A 17772-nucleotide genomic window follows, 5' to 3' on the forward strand; every position below is an offset into this window, starting at 1 on the left:
GCGGAGCAACTAGGCCCGTGAGCCACAACTACTGAGCCTGCGTGTCTGGAGCCTGTGCTCCGCAACAAGAGAGGCCGCGACAGTGAGAGGCCCGCGCACCGCGATGAAGAGTGGCCCCCGCTGGCCGCAACTAGAGAAAGCCTTCGCACGGAAACGAAGACCCAACACAGCCAAAAATTAAAATAAATTAATTAAAAAAAATTAAATCAACTCCTATTAAGGGCTTAGCTCAATGACCGCATAAAAAGTGCACAGTGTATATTAGCTTTTCGTTTCCATAAGCCAAACCTTATCTGAATACAGTATACTACACTGACTATACATCACATGGATCACATGTTCTGGAAAATTGGAGAATTTCTATGGAAGCCTTGCTTTCTTCCAAAACCGGATGAATCCTACTAACATGTAACGAGCAGCTCCTGTGTGCCTAGCCACTGCGGGAATACGAAAATGACTTGCACAGGTTTCCCGGCCTCCAGGGACGAAGATCTCGAGGGGAGGCGCCCGACCCGGAGAGGGGCCCAGCCACGCGCAGAACGGGCTCTGGGTCCCCACAGAGCGTCCTCAGCACCGAGACTCCTGGCCGCCGCCAGGGGGCACGCTCCGGCCTCCGGCACCAGCCGACCTGACTGCAGGACCCGGCGCTCCGATCAACAACTTGAGGCCGCGCTAGCCTTTGGGCGGCGCGGTGCAGGCGGCCGCGGAGGGGACACCCGGCTCGGCCCGGCGGGACGCGGAGCGGCAGCGGGAGGGGGCGCTGCGGGGCTAGGCGTTCACAGCGCAGAGGAAGTACCGTCTTCGCCGCGCCGGTCGCCTCAGCCGCGCCGTACGGGGCCGCCTCAGCCACGCCGCGCGGGGCCGCGATGTCGTCCCGACCCGGGCGCGACGACGCGGGGGCAGGGGGCGCGCGGCGGCCGCGAGAGCCTCTGGAGCAGGAGCTGCAGCGACGCCGGGAGCAGAGGCGGCGGCGGCACGACGCGCAGCAGCTGCAGCAGCTCAAGCACCTGGAGTCCTTGTGAGTCCGTCACGCCCGCCCCCAACTAATGCGAGGAATGGGGTCGGGGCCCGGGGTCGCGCGGCGGGGCCCGCCCGGGGTTGGAGACCTGCGAGTGGGCAGGTGGGCCCGTCGGACCCCAGCGAGCCAGGTGCGGGTTTTGATCCCGGGCTGCCGGACGCTGGACTCTCAGCCGCTGGAGGAAGAGCGGGGAGGCTCCCTCCACAGGCGCGTCCCGGCCGCGCGAGGCGGCGGCGGGCGGGCGCTTCCCTGCCGGAAACGACGGTTTTATTGCTCGTGCGGCGACGTCGGTGTCGGTCAGGATTTGAATACAGGAGAAGTGCGGCTGCGCCCTTGGGTCCTTTCCCGTTTCTCAGTTCAAGGGGCTCGCTCTGAACTGGGTAAATCCCCATTCTTTTCATCTAGTGCTGTTAACTAGGGAAGAAAAAGCCCAGTCCCGTAACATGAGTGCGCGGTGAGGAAGGGAAGAATAAGCGTGGCGTGAGGGCCTGGTCCCTGACTCTGCGGGAGGAGCTGTCAGGTAGAAGAGAGCGTGGACTTCTCTGTCGTCCCCAGGATTTTTTTTTTTTTAACCAGGGTTAAGGGTGGAAGCTACAGAGAGGCCAGTTCTAGCTCAACAAGAAGAATTAGGACCAGAGTCATAGATTCTTGCTGGTCAGCGTGGCCTGACCTAGGAGGCACTTTACTTCCCCAGCTACCCGGGGTTGGAGAGAGTCCAGATAACCCCTGAGAGAAGGGTTGGTTGTAAAGGAGACTTAAACATCAGGTGGAAGGTTGGATTAATGACCCTTGCGGTTCTTTTCTGTGTTTCTGTCGTTCAGTAATCAGCTTTAGAAGTCTGACTTTACTAAGTTTGGTGTTCACTGAGTTATCTGAATTATTTGTTTTAGGCACTTCCCATTACCTATCTTCTCATGATTGCTGAGACAGCATGAAAGTCCTTAAAGGGTTAATCCTTCATTATTAACCGCTGGGAGCTTTGGCACAAAATGCATGCTTCCTTGTAGCCTGGCCTGCTCTTTTCAGTGTGGCTCTTGAGCTGAATTTCACTTCAGTGGTCAGTGGTTGTGGACTGCTGGCATCCACGGTCCTGGCCCCTTCAGGGCACTCTGGGAGGCTCTTTGTTGCCCGTGCAAGGCCGATGTTGAACAATATTTCCCTAGGATAAGTTCAGGCAGGGCTCAGTCGCCCTACCCCACCCCCTAGCCCTCAGTATCCTAACTGTAGGATGCCACATAGTTGTTAATACTCTACATTTATTTTGTAGCTCAGAGCGCACTCACAGACATCCTTTTATAACCTCCTTTTGCATATGAGAAAATGCAGGTTCAGCAGTTAAGTAACCTGATCAAGCACACACGGAACTGTAAACTAACAAAACTAAAGAGAAACCCGGGTGTCTGATTCTCAGACCAGTGGGATTTTTCAGTTCAGAGATTTTAAAAGTTCTGGGCTGTTGACATATTTATAGTTTGGCTAGTTCAGAGGCTTCTTTCCTTTTAAATGAAAGTCTGTATTTCCAGAATAATACTTTAACGTAGTTTAAACATCAAATAGCATGAAAAGTCTAATTTCAAAAAACAGTGGTTTGTATCTCTACTCACACTCCCTGTACCTTTCCCTCCAACCAAGGCTTCAATGGGGAAACTTTTAATTTTTTTTCTGGAATTGAACTATTTCTGAATTATATGCTTATACTGCTTTTTTCGCTTGAATAGTAAATGTTACCTATTAAGCTCATGTAATAGTAGTTGAGGGTTTAGTTCTCTTTCCCTTCCCTTCTTGTCTCCAGCCTTGTATCTCCTCTCAGGATTTTTGTGTGGCTTCTAACCTTTCTTTATTTCTTTAATTGTCATTTTAAGAGAGTCTGGGGAAGGAAGACAGATAAGTAAGTTGGTCAGCCAGGCATGTTAAGTTCCATTGTGGTTTTTTACAAACGGAATTCAAATCCTTTTGCCACCTGGTATGCCCTCTTTAGTTACCCTCACACTCCTCTGGTCATTTTCTTACACCTGACCTTAATTTTTCTTACTCTTACCATACCTGCCAGGCCCCCAAAGTCATCTGAGTCTTCCACACATGCTCCTGCCCATTTTCCAGCTCTGTCACTCAGGTGCTCCTGGGCTACTGAGCATAACAGAATGGACATTTTGAGAATATGTGGACTTTCATCTCTGCCTTCCAGCCCCCATAGGGCCAGGCTGCAGGAACAACTGGGATGGAGTATGCTTACGTGAAGGACTCTTCCAAAAGAAATCCTACCCCAACACTCAAATACACGAAGAGTATTATTAAGTACTTGGCAAAATAAAGATTTTTTTGTCCCATGCCTATTTAGGAGATAATCTCTTATCGAAATTTATCTTAATTTAGTCTTTATACTGCCCAGGGCAACCTATCACAATCTGAATGATATAATGGCAAGGATTCACAGATGGCACAAAATAATGGGCCTCTACTAACTTTTTTTTTTTTTAATTCTGAGGATTAATTACAAAGATAATGCACACTTCTCAGCTGTCACAGCACAGAAGCCAGCTACTCAATAAACACACTCCGATTCTCATTTCCAAATGTTATTTTCAATAGTTAAATATTACCTTAATCTTTGAGAAATATCTTTTTAACATGCTACCTAAACTAATGAATTGTTTAGCCCTAGGAAAAAACATCAACCACATTCCTTTACACTTGTGGAAACAGTTCTAAAATGGACTTTTTTAGGGAAGTCCATTGCTAATAATAACAGATTTCAAAACGTGCAGTTCCAGGGGCTTCCCTGGTGGCGCAGTGGTTGAGAATCCGCCTGCCAATGCAGGGGACACGGGTTCGAGCCCTGGTCTGGGAAGATCCCACATGCTGCGGAGCAACTGGGCCCGTGAGCCACAACTACTGAGCCTGCGCGTCTGGAGCCTGTGCTCCGCAACAAGAGAGGCCGCGACAGTGAGAGGCCCGCGCACCGCAATGAAGAGTGGCCCCCGCTCGCCGCAACTAGAGAAAGCCCTTGCACAGAAACAAAGACCAAACACAGCCAAAAAATAAAAATAAATTTAAAAATTAAAAAGAAATGTGCAGTTCCATCACATTTTTTTTCTATCTAGGCAAAAACATTTACATATTTTTCAGGAATTCAGATAGTTTGACCATGTTATTTGTACAACTCCTATGGCAAAAAGAAATTACTGTCGGATTACTGGATATTTACATAGACTTTACCACCTCCCTTCCAAACTCCCTTAAGTCCCAACGCCTAAGACATAGCATTAATGTTTCTAATGAAGGGCTGCTGATGGACTGTGTCACCTGCCCAATTTATGCAAATTTCCATTATTCCTCCTAAAAGAGGCCTAGGCCTATGACATGTGACAGCTTTCGATTGGAAAATATTTTAAGAATTTGCTTTGGAAATACCATACCTAAAAAGCTTTGTACTGTATCTAAAAGGCTAATTCTACTTATACCCAGTTGTTTATTGTGTAATCTTCAGGGAGTAAATCTTCCTCTGTCCCTTTAGAAAGGCCCTGGATTAGTGACAGGATGAGGATGGAGACTAGACGCCTCCATCATAATCCTTATTTGGAAGGGTCCAGAGATGTTTGCAAGTCCAGGTTGGTACCTGCTATGAATTGGAGGTTTCCAAAACCCCCTCCTCTAGTTTGGTTAATTTGCTAGAGCAGCTCATAGAACTCAGGAAAATGTTTTACTAACTGGATTACTGGTTCATTATAAAAGGATATAAGTCAGGAACAGCCAGATGGAAGAGATACATAGGGTAAGGTATGTGAGAAGCTGTGTAGAGTTTCCATGCCCTCTCCAGGTATGCCGCGCCTTCATGTGTTCACCAACCCTGAAGCTGTCTTAACGCCATCCTTTTGGGTGTTTATAGAGGTTTCATTACATGGGCTTGATTGATTCATCATTGGCCATTAGTGATTAATTCAACCTTCCTGGAGGTGGGGCTGAAAGTTCCAGTCCTCTAATCACATGGTGATTTGCTGAGCCTCAGAGGCGGTAGGGATAGATTTGCTGAACCCTGATCTACCACCTCTGCACCTCTGATATACCTCGCTGCACCCTACAGGCCTGCAAGCCTTATAATTGCCCAGCCACAAGACCAAAGAAAGAGGCTGGAGATAGCAACAGAGACACTGAAGGTTTATTGGATAGGGGATCTTATAAGTCTGAAGCAAAGTCCTGGAGCAGCACCCCACTGTGTACAGCAGACAGCAGTCAGGACACAGACAGCAGTCTTTGCTTGGGGGGTGGGGAGGTTTACCAGTTATAGTGGGGATTGACATCAGGTTGGCTCATCAGTTACCAGGGAAACCAGCAGAGAGGCGTGTCCCTCACAGCCCCTCAGGTTATCAACCATCATAAGGCAGAGGTTTTCACTTTGATAAACTATCCTAGCAGAGCTGTTAGCTGGGGCGGGGCAGGCACAGAGGCAGTTATTGAATAAGTTCTGTGATTAAGAGGGAAGGTCAGTCATGCGGGAAGGTGTAGGTGAAGCGGGAAGGTGTAGGTGAAGCGCAGGGACTGATCAAATAGGGGATATAAAGAGAGCCAAAGAACAGCCAGCTTAGGTGGCATGATCCTATACCACCTCACCTGCATGGGGAAAAGGCAGTGATCCCTGGAGCCAGATGTTGAAGAGTCACATGGCCTAGAAAGGCAGTAAACCCGGCTGGGGATGATGTCTGTAGGAAGTCCACTGCCAGGTCTGTGCCCACCTCCTCTTAGGAGCAGCTGGTAAATCCCCGTAAAGCTGCAGATCTGTAAAAAGATGTGAGGGTTGGCGAGGCCTCTCTCTTGGGTCCAGATCTTGACCTTTATGATGCTAGTGCCTAATCTTGAGCTGCCTCATGAGGCTACTAAGAACACTAACTTTTCTTCAACAGAAGAGGCAGAAGCCAGCATTGTGGAGTGCCTTTCACATGTTTGCTGTGAACTATTTACCCATGAGGAAATTGAGGCTCTGGGGGTTTAAGTAACTTGCCCAAGGTACACAGCAGTGAGAGTGGATCACAATTCAAAGTAAAATATTTTTACCTGCAAAGCCCATTCACACTGATTTAGAACTGGAAAACGTTCTGGCTGGGATATGGGGTTCTCTACGCCAAAAAAACAAAACATCTCCTTTATCAAGACAGTTCTAGGGGCTTCCCTGGTGGCGCAGTGGTTGAGAATCTGCCTGCCAATGCAGGGGACCCGGGTTCGAGCCCTGGTCTGGGAAGATCCCACATGCCGCAGAGCAACTAGGCCCGTGAGCCACAGTTACTGACTCTGCGCGTCTGGAGTCTGTGCTCCGCAACAAGAGAGGCCGCGATAATGAGAGGCCCGCGCACCGCGATGAAGAGTGGCCCCCGCTGGCCGCAACTAGAGAAAGCCCTCGCACAGAAACGAGGAGCCAACACAGCCGTAAATAAAATAAATAAATAAATAAATAAAATTTTTTTTAAAAAAAAGACCGTTCTAAAGAATGTCAAAAGAGAAAAATGATACAATTTGTTAACGAGTTTGATGTCCTTAATTCAAGGGAAAACAATCCGCGGATTGAGAAGTACAGCACTTCACATGCAGTGGAACACTCTTCCCAGGGATTTTGGACAAGAGCGGGTTTTATAGGGCCTTAGGTGAGGCAACTTGGAAATAGGGCACGATTGGCTAGAGGGTCAGGGATTTCCTTATAAGACTAGTATGTCCTCTTACCTAGGGTCAGATAAGCTAAGTTAAGCTGAGTTGGAGGATCGTGATTGGGGTATTCCAGATTTCCTTGACAGTGAGGCATTTCCCGTTAGTGCAGGCTGACTTAGGTTTAGATTTGTGACATGAGCTGGGCCACTGGGGAGGCCGCCATTCTGGGGGTCCCAAGCTACGAAGTACCTTTGTCAAGAATTACATGGGTGTTTCTGAGAGGAGTTTCAGCTTTATGGCTTTTCTAGATTTCATTTAGGAGTACCCTTATCCCCTTAGTTCTCCCTTCTGGTACTTAGCACTAAGCCTGGCATGATTATTGTTGACTGGTTACTTCTGCAAGGAGTAAATTTTTACGTTGAACCTTCAATATCGCCTTAAAATTAAGTTTAGTTTCTCCTAATATACCTGTTCTTTTTTGGTAAGTGGAAATAGAAGGTTGGTTAGAGCAAGAGTGAGGATTTAATTACTGAAACAGAGAAATAACATTGAAATTTTAAAACAAAAATGCAGCCTATATAACTATAGCAGAAATGAGCTCCTATTAGCATATTTTTGGCCTTTTTTTTTTTTTTTTTTCCTCTGTCCCAAGTTACCTTTGGTTTCTCTCTCAGAACTTTATTAGCCTGAGCTTATACCAACATAGGTGTAAGGAAGATGACATTAATTTCATTTTTCTTTTGTAACTAAAAAACATTGAGGCAGTGTATTTGCATGTAAATAAATGTAAGTGAAAAATAAAGCTCCCTCCCTCAGGTATCCTATATATATAATCTCCCTTTTCCCGTACACACAAATAGAACCATACCAAACACACTGTCCTATACACTACTGCTTTCTTTCTTTTAACTTAAACAATTTTCGACTAGTTTTGGGATAATTAGTATCTATTTGACTATTAGATAAATGATTAACCATTTTAGAATTTATTATTTTCACTGTACAAAATTCAAAAAATTAATCATCTCTGAACTCACCTTCTGTGTGTAGCAACTTTGGGACTCCCCCATTTCCAAGTTGTTGGAGCCAAGGTACAGTTTTAAACCAGCCACAGCATCCTGATGCCCTCTCTCAGTAAAATTTCGTTATAGAGGCATTGAAAAGACCTCAGATGTTCAGTTGTTCTGCCTCTTTTTCCAACTACTTTTTTTTGGCTGCATCGTGTGACATGAGGGATCTTAGTTCCCCAACCAGGGATAGAACCCGTGCCCCCTGCATTGGGAGGACAGAGTCTTAATCACTGGACTGCCAGGGAAGTCCCTCCAACTACTTTTTTTTAAGAAGGCGGTTGTGTCAATTAGGCACTCATATTTAAAAGCCAGACGCCCATGCTATGTGCTGCATAGCCTGGAATGTGTCAGTACTTGAAACTGAACATAATTACACCTGAAAGTAATACAGTGTTATATGTCAATTATATATCAATTTTTTAATTTTAAAATTGATCTGTTTAAAATGAACCCTAGCATTGGATGCTGCTTTTCTAGATTTGGCATCCATCAGCCTTTTCCAGAAGTTCCAGCAGAGTGATGAGAAGTGGAAATGAGTTGGGAGCACAGGCATGATTTGTATCCTCAGGACCCTGGGGGTCTGAGAGCTCTCTTTGTTGGTGGAAGGGGAAGTACATTTGCACACAATCAGTCACCTGCTTCTCTAGCGGTAGTTCTTCATTGAGTGCCAGCCTGTTGTCCAGGCACCAAGCAGGAGTCCTGCATCCCTGAGTCCCAGGAGGTGAGTAGGGGCATAAAGGGCAGTCAGGGAGCTGAGCAGCAGACGGCAGCCCAGCAGCCCACTCTGCAAACAGGATAGGCCAGTGGGGAGGATCTTGAATCTGGAGCTTTTGGGGCGGGGGTTGGGGGGGAGCGGGCGAGGTGGGAGGGGGAGCCTCTGGGACAGATCACCCTCCCCTCCTTCCCCTACAACAGGCCCTTCCCTCTGGCTTTGCTCCCTCCCCTCTGCACAGCCCCATCCTTGTTAGAACAGATCAGTCACACACCCCCCACCCCCATGAGCCTCTCAGTGTTATGGAAGCTGGAAGTTATGGTAGGTAAATCAACCAACAACTGTAATGACAGGCTGGAACCATAATTCGTTCAAGGCTCTTGTCACCTCACATTTTCCCTGCAATCTCTTGCTTTCCCTTCTTCCAAAAATAAAATCATTGTCCTAAGACACCAAGTTAGTTATTATTTTGGTGAATTTAAGTGCTATATCCCAGCAGGATATGGTATAGCATCAGTTTATTTATATAAGATCTCTGACTGCTAGGCATATTTTATTAACTAAGTTATAATATGGTTTTAAGTTCTTACTAAAAATATCCTTTTCATTTTGGTCTGCAGTTGCCTTTTGCTGATTGAGATGTGTTACGTTCCTATGAACATGGTTGATGACCAGTGTTTTTTTCCTTTCTAGTTATGAAAAACCTCCTCCTGGACTTATCAAGGTCAGTGTGAAGTTTGTACTTTTGGTTTTTCCCTGAGACAGATTTGACTCAGTGCTCAGACTCAGTCACTTGTTATGAAAAACAGCTGCATAAGGTTTGAACCTCCTTTTGGATAGTTCTGTGTCTTCCCTGCAGATGGCAGTCGGTTCATGCACTTTGGGCTTTGTCACAGCCTGTGCCTTTGTAGAAATTTAATCAGCCTTGTGTCTGTCCCTTAAGAAACAACTGCAGGCCCCCCTCGAGTGTTCCCCAGCGCTCACTGCCATTCTTTCTGTCTCACTTGTGACTGTCTTCTCAAAGGTCTCCTGCCCCATGTTCCTTCTCTGACCCTCCCGGTGCTGATTTCTTGAATGTCATCAGCTCAGAGAACACTGAACTCTGAGGAGACGTAAAGCTCATCCAGTCCAGCCCTACCTGTTGCAGGAGTCCCTCCTCCAGCACCCTGGCCACAGTGTGTCTTTCTGCAGGAGTGAGACTTAGAGGACTTAAGGCCAAAGTAACCTTTTCTGTTTGGTAACTTTCAACTTAAAAAAAAGATTTTTAGAAAACATTCTTCCATTATAAATTTAATATTCATGGAAACTTGAAAAAATCATAAGGTAAAAAAACAGCACCTTAATTATATAGTGCAGTTATTTGGTAATGAAAATACATCTCACAAATACGGCATGTATGAGATTATGAAACATGACAGTGGCCTTCAAGGTCTAATAATCTATTTTACTCTAACACATTGTTCTTATTATTCCAGGAAACCTCACTTGTTTAACTCTATATTCTGCCTCATTCCACAAAGCTTTTAAGTTAGCAGAAAACCTTTTGTGATCTTAGAATCTAATTTTTGTGATCTAGAATCAGAATTTGGGGCTCACAGATCAATCCTATGTAAACACTAGTAACTTTCTCTAAGAACAGCTACTTTGTTTTTGTGGCATAGCTAGCTCTTCTAGTATAGTTACTTCCGTTTTTTTCTGTCAGTTATGATTTGTCTTTCTTTCTAGCTCTTCAGAGGGTAACTCATGATGACATTGGGATCTCCAGCCCATGAGAAAGCCAGGCAATGCTGTGTTCTCAAACAGGTGGGAGAGAGTTCCGGTGCTTTTTTGCCACATAGCTTACACACAGTTTCCTTTTTCAGGAAGATGAGACTAAGCCAGAAGACTGTATACCAGATGTCCCAGGCAATGAACATGCCAGGGAATTTCTGGCCCACGCACCAACCAAAGGACTTTGGATGCCACTGGGGAAAGAAGTCAAAGTCATGCAGTGTGAGTGTGGAAGGGTTTCAAGTAACACCCTCAATACATGCAAGTTATAGACCACTGTTTACAAACAAGTTCACTTCTTTTGATTCATTCTCACCACAGCCCTGCTAAAGTCAGGGCATGATCTCTGTGCTATAGATGAGGAAGCCGCCTTGCATATGTTATTAAGTGTTTTGGGGTAAGAGGCAGAGCAGTGCTTTGACTCCAGGGCTTCTGGCTGTAAGGGTAATGGTCTTCCACAGGGCCGTAGCTGCCTGCGGAGTATACGCTTCAGTAATATTCCTGTAACAGAAAGGATATTCCATGTAGAAATGCCATGGAGGACAAGGGATGCATTGGAGGGTGGTCCCTTGGGTCTTGCCTCAGTCAGTCATCCTCATCAGAGGTGTTGAGGTTTTATCCAGGTAACCTGAGAGGAGCTCTGGGCCACAGAGGGCGGGTCTGGAACAGGTAGAGCTCTGTGTGCACACCCTCCACCGCACCAGAGCAGCAGCACCTTCATCCAGCGTAAGACGGCGTTTGAAAAAGGGATACAGCTGTCTTTAAAGACATTTGTTTGTACGAAGATTCTTCATGCACATAATTAATATAGCAGTTCTCAGCCCCTTTCCTTCATTCCCCTTACCTAAAAGGCGACCACCTCAACCTCTTTTAGGAAGGTTATTTTGAAGTTTATCCCTATGTATCTATAAAGGTTTTTGGTTTTTTTTTAATTAATTAATTAATTTGGCTGCGTTGGGTCTTCGTTGCTGCGCACGGGCTTTCTCTAGTTGAGGCGAGCAAGGGCTACTCTTGATTGCAGTGCGCGGGCCTCTCACTGCAGTGGCCTCTCGTTGCAGAGCATGGGCTGTAGGCACGCGGGCGCAGTAGTTGTGGCTCACAGGCTCCAGAGCGCAGGCTCAGCAGTTGTGGCGCACGGGCTTAGTTGCTCCACGGCATGTGGGATCTTCCCAGACCAGGGCCCGAACCCATGTTCCCTGCATTGGCAGGCAGATTCTTAACCACTGCGCCACCAGGGAAGCCCCTATCCCTGTATATCTAGATAACAGGGTTATATTCCTGCCCCTTGATTTTTCAGGTTTCTTCATTATCTGTTGACTTCTTCCTGTAGAAGACAAGAATTCAGCTCTTTTTTTCTTCCTCCATCCCATCTCATACACATACCCTTCCTATATCTCATTTTCCCAGTAATAATTATATCATAAATTTAGTTAAGTAAACCCTTTGTGTTTATTATTTTCAGAGTTGAATCACGTATTAAACTGATTACATTTCTTTTTTCTTTTTTTTTCTTTTTTTAATTATGGTTAAAAACCACTCCTCTCTGTAATAGGGTAGTTAGTTGTGCTTCACTTACCATTTTATAGTTCTTTTCATTGACTTGCAAATTAAAAGTGTTTAGTCTGGACCAGAACCAGTTTTACATGAAGTTAATGAAGCTTAACCTTTAGGGCCCTTGTACCTTCCAAAGGTCTTTGGAGTCCCACCAATGCGGTCATATGGTTCTTTCTTTCTATAAAATTTGCCAAGGCAAGACTTTTTTCCCCCTAAAGAGCCCTTCCTCTACTTAATTTATGTAAGCTTCAGACTCCACAGAACTTGGATCCATCCCAGATGGAAAAACACATGCACACATAACCCTGTATTCATTGATTTCCATGATCCTAGTGTTATCTAGAGCAGAGCTTCTCAAACTTAGGGTGGGCCTGAGATTCCGTATTTCTGACAAGCTCCCAGGTGATGCTAATCTTGCTGGTCCGTACCGTTGACCACACTTTGAGTAACAAGGATCACCTTTCCTTTAACAAAGAGTTTTGATCACAGATGGTATGTATCCTTCTTGATACCCACACATCAATCCGTGGCATTTAAAATCCCCCCCTTTTTGTCATAAAGACAGACATGTTTGAAGCGGTCTGCATTTGCATTAAGAGTGCATTCCTTCTTCCCCACGTGGAAATAGTGGGGAGATAAGGACAGGGGCAGGTCAGAGAATCCCTAAACTTCATTTTTTCCCAATGGTTTCCTACTACCAACTCTCAAATAAAAATATAAAGGGGAAAACGTTATTTCCCTGTCACTACATATTTTCAGTAGCTACCAGCATGGAGCAAATTTGTCTGATCTTACCTATAATCCCTCTTCCTGCTTCCTGACCTCCTTGGTTGGAGTTGCTTAATGCCTGTATAGTTTACTAGGTCTGCTGTAACAAAGTACCACAAACTGTATGACTTAAACGAGAAATTTATTGTCTCACAGTTCCGGAGGCTAAAAGTCCAAAGTCAGGGTGTCCTCCTGAGTGCTGTGAGGGAAGGATGTATTCCAGGCCTCTCTAAAAACCCTGTCTCCCAGTAAGGTCACATTCTGAGGTACTAGGGGTTAGGACAATTCAATACAGTGGGGAAGCAGACGGGATGACACAATTCAACCTGTAAGACACTTAAAAAACAAAAAATCGCACTTTGCTTTTTGCATGGGATTGTTTAGTAAGTACTTGGTTCATTTCTAAACCTCTACGATTAAAGGATACTTGAGGAAGTAATTAGTTTCCCTCTCTTTTCTGGGATCTTACATGGTTCATCCATTAATTATATTTGCTTTTAAAATTGGAATCTAATGAAGAATATCTTTAATATGATCTACTGATACCTTTATCTTGACTGAGTAAAAATGCATTATCTTACAGAAATATATCCCTTTTTCTTTGTTTTAGGTTGGCGTTGTAAACGGTATGGTCACCGAACGGGCGACAAAGAATGCCCTTTCTTTATCAAAGGCAACCAAAAGTTAGAACAGTTCAGAGTAGTAAGTAAAACCCCAGAGTGTCAATTTACGTTTACTGGAGATGATGAATGTCGGTGAATCAGGCAGTCACCAGTGAACTGGAGGTTCACATAAAATACATTCCAAAAGCCTTTAGGCCAAAGTATCTGGTGTTAACTACATCTCTATTAAATCGAATTTGTGTGAAAGATTAGTTCATTAACAAAAAATGCGTATTAAAATGTTATTTGCTTTTGTCTTGGGAACAGTGCTTCTTTTTCTGAAGCAGGCATTTTTATCAATTCAGTTAGTCTTTTTTTTTTTTTTTTTTGGCATGCAGCTTGTGGGATCTTAGTTCCCTGACCAGGGATCAAACCTGGGCCCTCAGGAGTGAGAGCGCAGAGTCCTAACCACTGGACTGCCAGGGAATTCCCCAGTCAGTCTTTTTTTACTTATGTAAAAAAATCATATTTCATAAATAAAATCAGGGTTCTAGTTTCCCAGTCTTTGTCTAAAGTCTGTATATTTTTCTATCATAAACTGGAAGTGTGTGTATAAACGATGTACCTTCTTTAGATGACAGTAAAATCAATCTATCATTTCATCACTTTATTTTAACAAAGTCACCTCCCAGGGTTAATTCACCATTCAGTAACTGTTTTGGTCAACTTAACTATGCTATTACTGGATATATTGGGATTATCAGCATATCAAACAGGGGTATATAAACATTCTCCAAGGATTTTAAGATATTTAAAATACTGGGTTTTCATTTTACTAATTTACAGAAAATATTATGGATAAATCACTGCTACCTGGAATGTCAACTTTTACAGTGCCTATAATAGAAAATTTAATGATAAATCTCAAAAACTTAAACATACTCATATTTTTTAAATTTAGAAACCTAAATTCTAAGAATTGATCTAAGGATATAGCAGAACATCAGTATGCACAAATTATTATGAATGTATAAGGATAACTTTCAGAATTATTTATATGATTAGAAAATAGAAACTGAAGAAAAATAGGAAACAACTGCAGTGTCCAATATACAACATAAGTTACCACAATATATAAATCATATAGCTTTTAAGAATTATGTTTTAAAAGAATATGTAATGTCATAGGAAGATATTCATGAAAGCATAAGTGAAAAAGAGAATAGAGTTGTATATATAACATGATTATAATCTTCTGTAAATTATGAATAATGACTGGAAGAACCACACTAAAATATTAACAGTGGATATCCCGGCTGGTAAAATAATAGATATTTTTAACTTTATGTTTTCTTTGATATGTAAAAATTTTATAATAAACATACTTTTAAAGATAATTCACATGCCATAAAATTCATTCTATGTGTATTCATATTTTAAGTAATTTAAGTAGCTTTTAATTATACAAATATCATAAGAATAAATTTGCCTTATTTTAACAAAGTGGAAACATTACAGTAAGGTTTTTCACAATTGATTTTTCAAGTCCAATCTTGCCTCTCTCCCCAGAGGGAATTTGTAGTAAGTAGCTTGAGTATACTTCCAGACTTCTCTTTGGTCATATCCAGTATGTTTTTGTGTACCTATAAATGAATCATTCTTACGCATCATTTCCAACTCACTTGTTTTGCTTAATAATATCTCTTGATCTTCTTTCCACATAGAACAAATAGAATTACCTCAAGATTTTTAACCTTGAGTGGTATTTAATAATGATTTTGCCATGGTTTATTTCCTTATAAAGGCTATGTAAATTATACCCTGTATTTGTATAACTGGAAAATCTTTTTTATAGCCTCCAGGAGTTTGAAATGATGGCAACTCTTAGGAAGGATTAGAACGTATTAAATATAAAATTACACCACACAGGAGGGGAAAAAAACTGGTTTCAGTGGAAGAGGGATTTAATTTTAACTTAACAGTCTATGAAGCCTAACCTAACCATAACCTTCTCTAACCCTCAAGGCACATGAAGATCCCATGTACGACATCATTCGAGAGAATAAAAGACATGAAAAGGATGTAAGGTGAGATTGTCCGGATGATAACCATATCCTCTTAAAGTTTGAAATTATATAGTTAGAAACTTTATAAATTAAAATTTTTTTAATTCCAGTATTAGAGGAGTGGTTTTAGTAAATATGGTACTTTAATTGCGAAATATTTGGAAGACAGGAATAGTCCCTGAAAAAGCCAGTGTGTGGGGAATGAGCAGGCCAGCCTGTTCTACTTGGGTTAACTTAAAGCAATGGGCTTGGCCCAGCCCACTCATGTCACTGATAGTTGACGTTGGCAACTGTAATTTATCTTCTCTAGATCTTCTTTAAAGATCTGAGCTTTTGTTAAAAATTCCTAGACAGGGTTAAAGACAGGGTGAAAAAACAAGAAGACTTTTTTTGGGGTGTGGGGGGTATTTTTTCAAATTGGTGATACTGAACTATAATTATATATAATTATTATATATAATATATATACATAACATATATTCTTCTTCAGATTCTCTTCCCTTATAGGTTATTACAAAATATTGAGTATAGTTCCTTGTGCTGAATTATAATTGTTGAGGAGGTAGATTACTTAGTATGAACTTGAACAGTGGGGGAATGATTTAGGAAAGTATCCATCTGTTAGAAGTTATAATAGTAAGGACTATGGAAACATGCAGAAACATTTAGGACAGTGAAAAGAATACAAAATAGCTTGTACACTGGTTACAGTCATGTAAAATAGGCGGGGGTGTAGACAAGAATGGGGAAAACATGCAAAAATAAAAATAAGTACTGTCTTTAATGAGGTGATGATTTGTGACATTTTTCACCCTCACTACTGTTCTTATATTTTTATCTAAAAGAATTTTTTAAGTTACACTGAGTATGTTTCTTTGGTCAATCTTATGTGTTTAGGATACAACAGTTAAAACAGTTACTGGAGGATTCAACATCAGATGAAGATGGGAGCAGCTCCAGTTCCTCAGAATGTAAAGAGAAACACAAGAAAAAGAAGAAGAAAGAGAAGCATAAGAAAAAGAAGAAAGAAAAGAAAAAGAAGAAAAAACGAAAGCATAAGTCTTCCAAGTCAAATGAGAGTTCAGACTCAGAATGACAAGAGCTTGACTTGTTCAACATTCTCTTCTCAAAAATCAAACACTGTGGCCAAAGATCAGAGGAATGTGGAATCAGAGAGGAATAGGAGAGAGAGACACCAAGAGAGGAGGAGATTTGGTGTCACAGGTGTGAATTCTCACCTACCTTCCAGTAAAGATGTGACCCCCAGGAGAGTGAGTTGTATCTTGCCAGGTGCTAGCTCTGGACAGTGGCTGATTTCAGGCTGGAAAGCTTTTCTCATTGTTCTCCTCCCTGCTGATCACTGTGGGTCCTGATTCCTTAGAAATGCCTCTGGCAGGGTGGCCAGACTAAGGGAATCTCTGAGGAAGCTCCTCCAGGTGCTGCCGCAGCTTCCACCCTCCATGGTGGGGCTACTTAATGCCCTTAGATTTCAGGCTTGACTTTCCTCTGTTGTCGAGGATAATAAAATCTCGTTATTTATTTTTTAAATGTATTTATTTTTTATTTCTTAATGCATGCATGTATGTGCTCCAGATTTAAAAGGTACCTAAGGTTTACTTATGAAAACTCTTACTACTTCCTTTCTCCCCCAGCTTCCCAGTTCCTTCTCCCAATGGCTACCAATTTTACCAGTTTCTTGTGAAGTCTTCCAGGAATATTGTATACATCACAGACAAGCAGAGGGCCTTTTTTTTTTTTTAACACAAATGCTATACACATTCATCTGCACGTTATTTTTTTAACTTAACAGTATAAAACTTGTTTTTTTATTTATTTTATTTATTTATTTTTGGCTGCGTTGGGTTCGTTGTGGTGTGCAGGCTTCTCAGTGCGGTGGCTTTTCTTGTTGCGGAGCACGGGCTCTAGGCACGTGGGCCTCAGCAGTTGTGGCACGTGGGCTCAGTAGTTATGGCTTGCAGGCTCTAGAGTGCAGGCTCAGCAGTTGTGGCACACGGGCTTAGTTGCTCTGCGGCATGTGGGATCTCCCCAGACCAGGGCTCGAACACGTGTCCCCTGCATTGGCAGGCAGATTCTTAACCACTGTGCCACCAGGGAAACCCTAAAACTGACTTTAATATTAAGTACATCCTGTGCTGCTGCACCACAGGTACAGTGTGTTCATAATCACCTGAGATGATTTGTTGACTGTGGGGAGGGGTTCCTATAACAATAGTGAAAAATCTTGTGTGGCTACATTGTATTTAACTTGCTTGGATCTTACTGCGCGAGTCCTATGATTTTTCCAGAGTAATTGACTCAGAAAAATTTTTAAGACTATAGGGGAATTACTATTCAGGGTCAGCTACCCACATCCCAAAATATATCCCTCACTTCCTTCCTCTTCCTGTTGGTAAGCATGGCCCACCTGTGCTCTTCTAGCTTTGTGCCACAGCTGAAGCAGCTTACTCATCAGGGTGGTGCCTGCAGCTATGGGAGAGTAAGTAAGTCCTATGGTTTGCTGAAGCAAATGGAGCTAGATCTTGCTCACAGGTAAGTGTCCTTACCTGTCCAGCAGGTC

At 43.0% G+C, this 17772-nt stretch overlaps 2 protein-coding genes across 14 annotated transcripts in view; one reads left to right on the forward strand and one right to left on the reverse strand.

The window, feature by feature from the left end:
• The window catches only part of BBS9 (Bardet-Biedl syndrome 9), a 461337-nt gene extending 460092 nt beyond the window's left edge, over positions 1 to 1245 (reverse strand). For 10 of the 11 annotated variants that reach the window (XM_036863487.1, XM_036863483.1, XM_036863488.1 and 7 more), the window contains exon 1: positions 1107 to 1245. The gene's annotated coding sequence lies outside the window, so the exon portion shown is untranslated. Of the gene's footprint in view, positions 1 to 406; positions 497 to 1106 lie in introns of those variants that run through there. The other variant, XM_036863479.1, reaches the window with a different exon arrangement.
• On the forward strand, positions 449 to 16742 carry RP9 (RP9 pre-mRNA splicing factor). Of its 3 annotated transcripts, none has more exons than XM_036863490.1 (6): positions 722 to 1018; positions 9128 to 9158; positions 10297 to 10426; positions 13137 to 13228; positions 15154 to 15215; positions 16092 to 16290. In XM_036863490.1, the coding sequence occupies exons 1-6, from the start codon at positions 867 to 869 to the stop codon at positions 16288 to 16290; spliced, it is 666 nt and encodes a 221-aa protein (XP_036719385.1). In that variant the 5' UTR covers positions 722 to 866. The 3 variants fall into 3 exon arrangements, with proteins under 3 accessions (XP_036719384.1, XP_036719385.1, XP_036719386.1); XM_036863491.1 differs by having other exon boundaries at positions 881 to 1018; positions 9055 to 9158; positions 16092 to 16742; XM_036863489.1 differs by lacking the exons at positions 9128 to 9158; positions 10297 to 10426; positions 13137 to 13228; positions 15154 to 15215; positions 16092 to 16290 and adding an exon at positions 3069 to 3844 and having other exon boundaries at positions 449 to 1018.
• The last annotated feature ends 1030 nt before the right edge of the window (positions 16743 to 17772 follow it).

Source organism: Balaenoptera musculus, chromosome 9 (assembly GCF_009873245.2).
Source record: "Balaenoptera musculus isolate JJ_BM4_2016_0621 chromosome 9, mBalMus1.pri.v3, whole genome shotgun sequence".
NCBI lineage: Eukaryota > Metazoa > Chordata > Mammalia > Artiodactyla > Balaenopteridae > Balaenoptera > Balaenoptera musculus.

Excerpts from the sequence above, each read along its gene's own strand:
- RP9 (XM_036863489.1), top strand. The coding sequence starts at position 454 with ATGACTTGCACAGGTTTCCCGGCCTCCAGGGACGAAGATCTCGAGGGG. Across the intron at positions 1,019-3,068 it reads CTCAAGCACCTGGAGTCCTT|GCCCCCAAAGTCATCTGAGT; the intron begins GTGAGTCCGTCA and ends CATACCTGCCAG.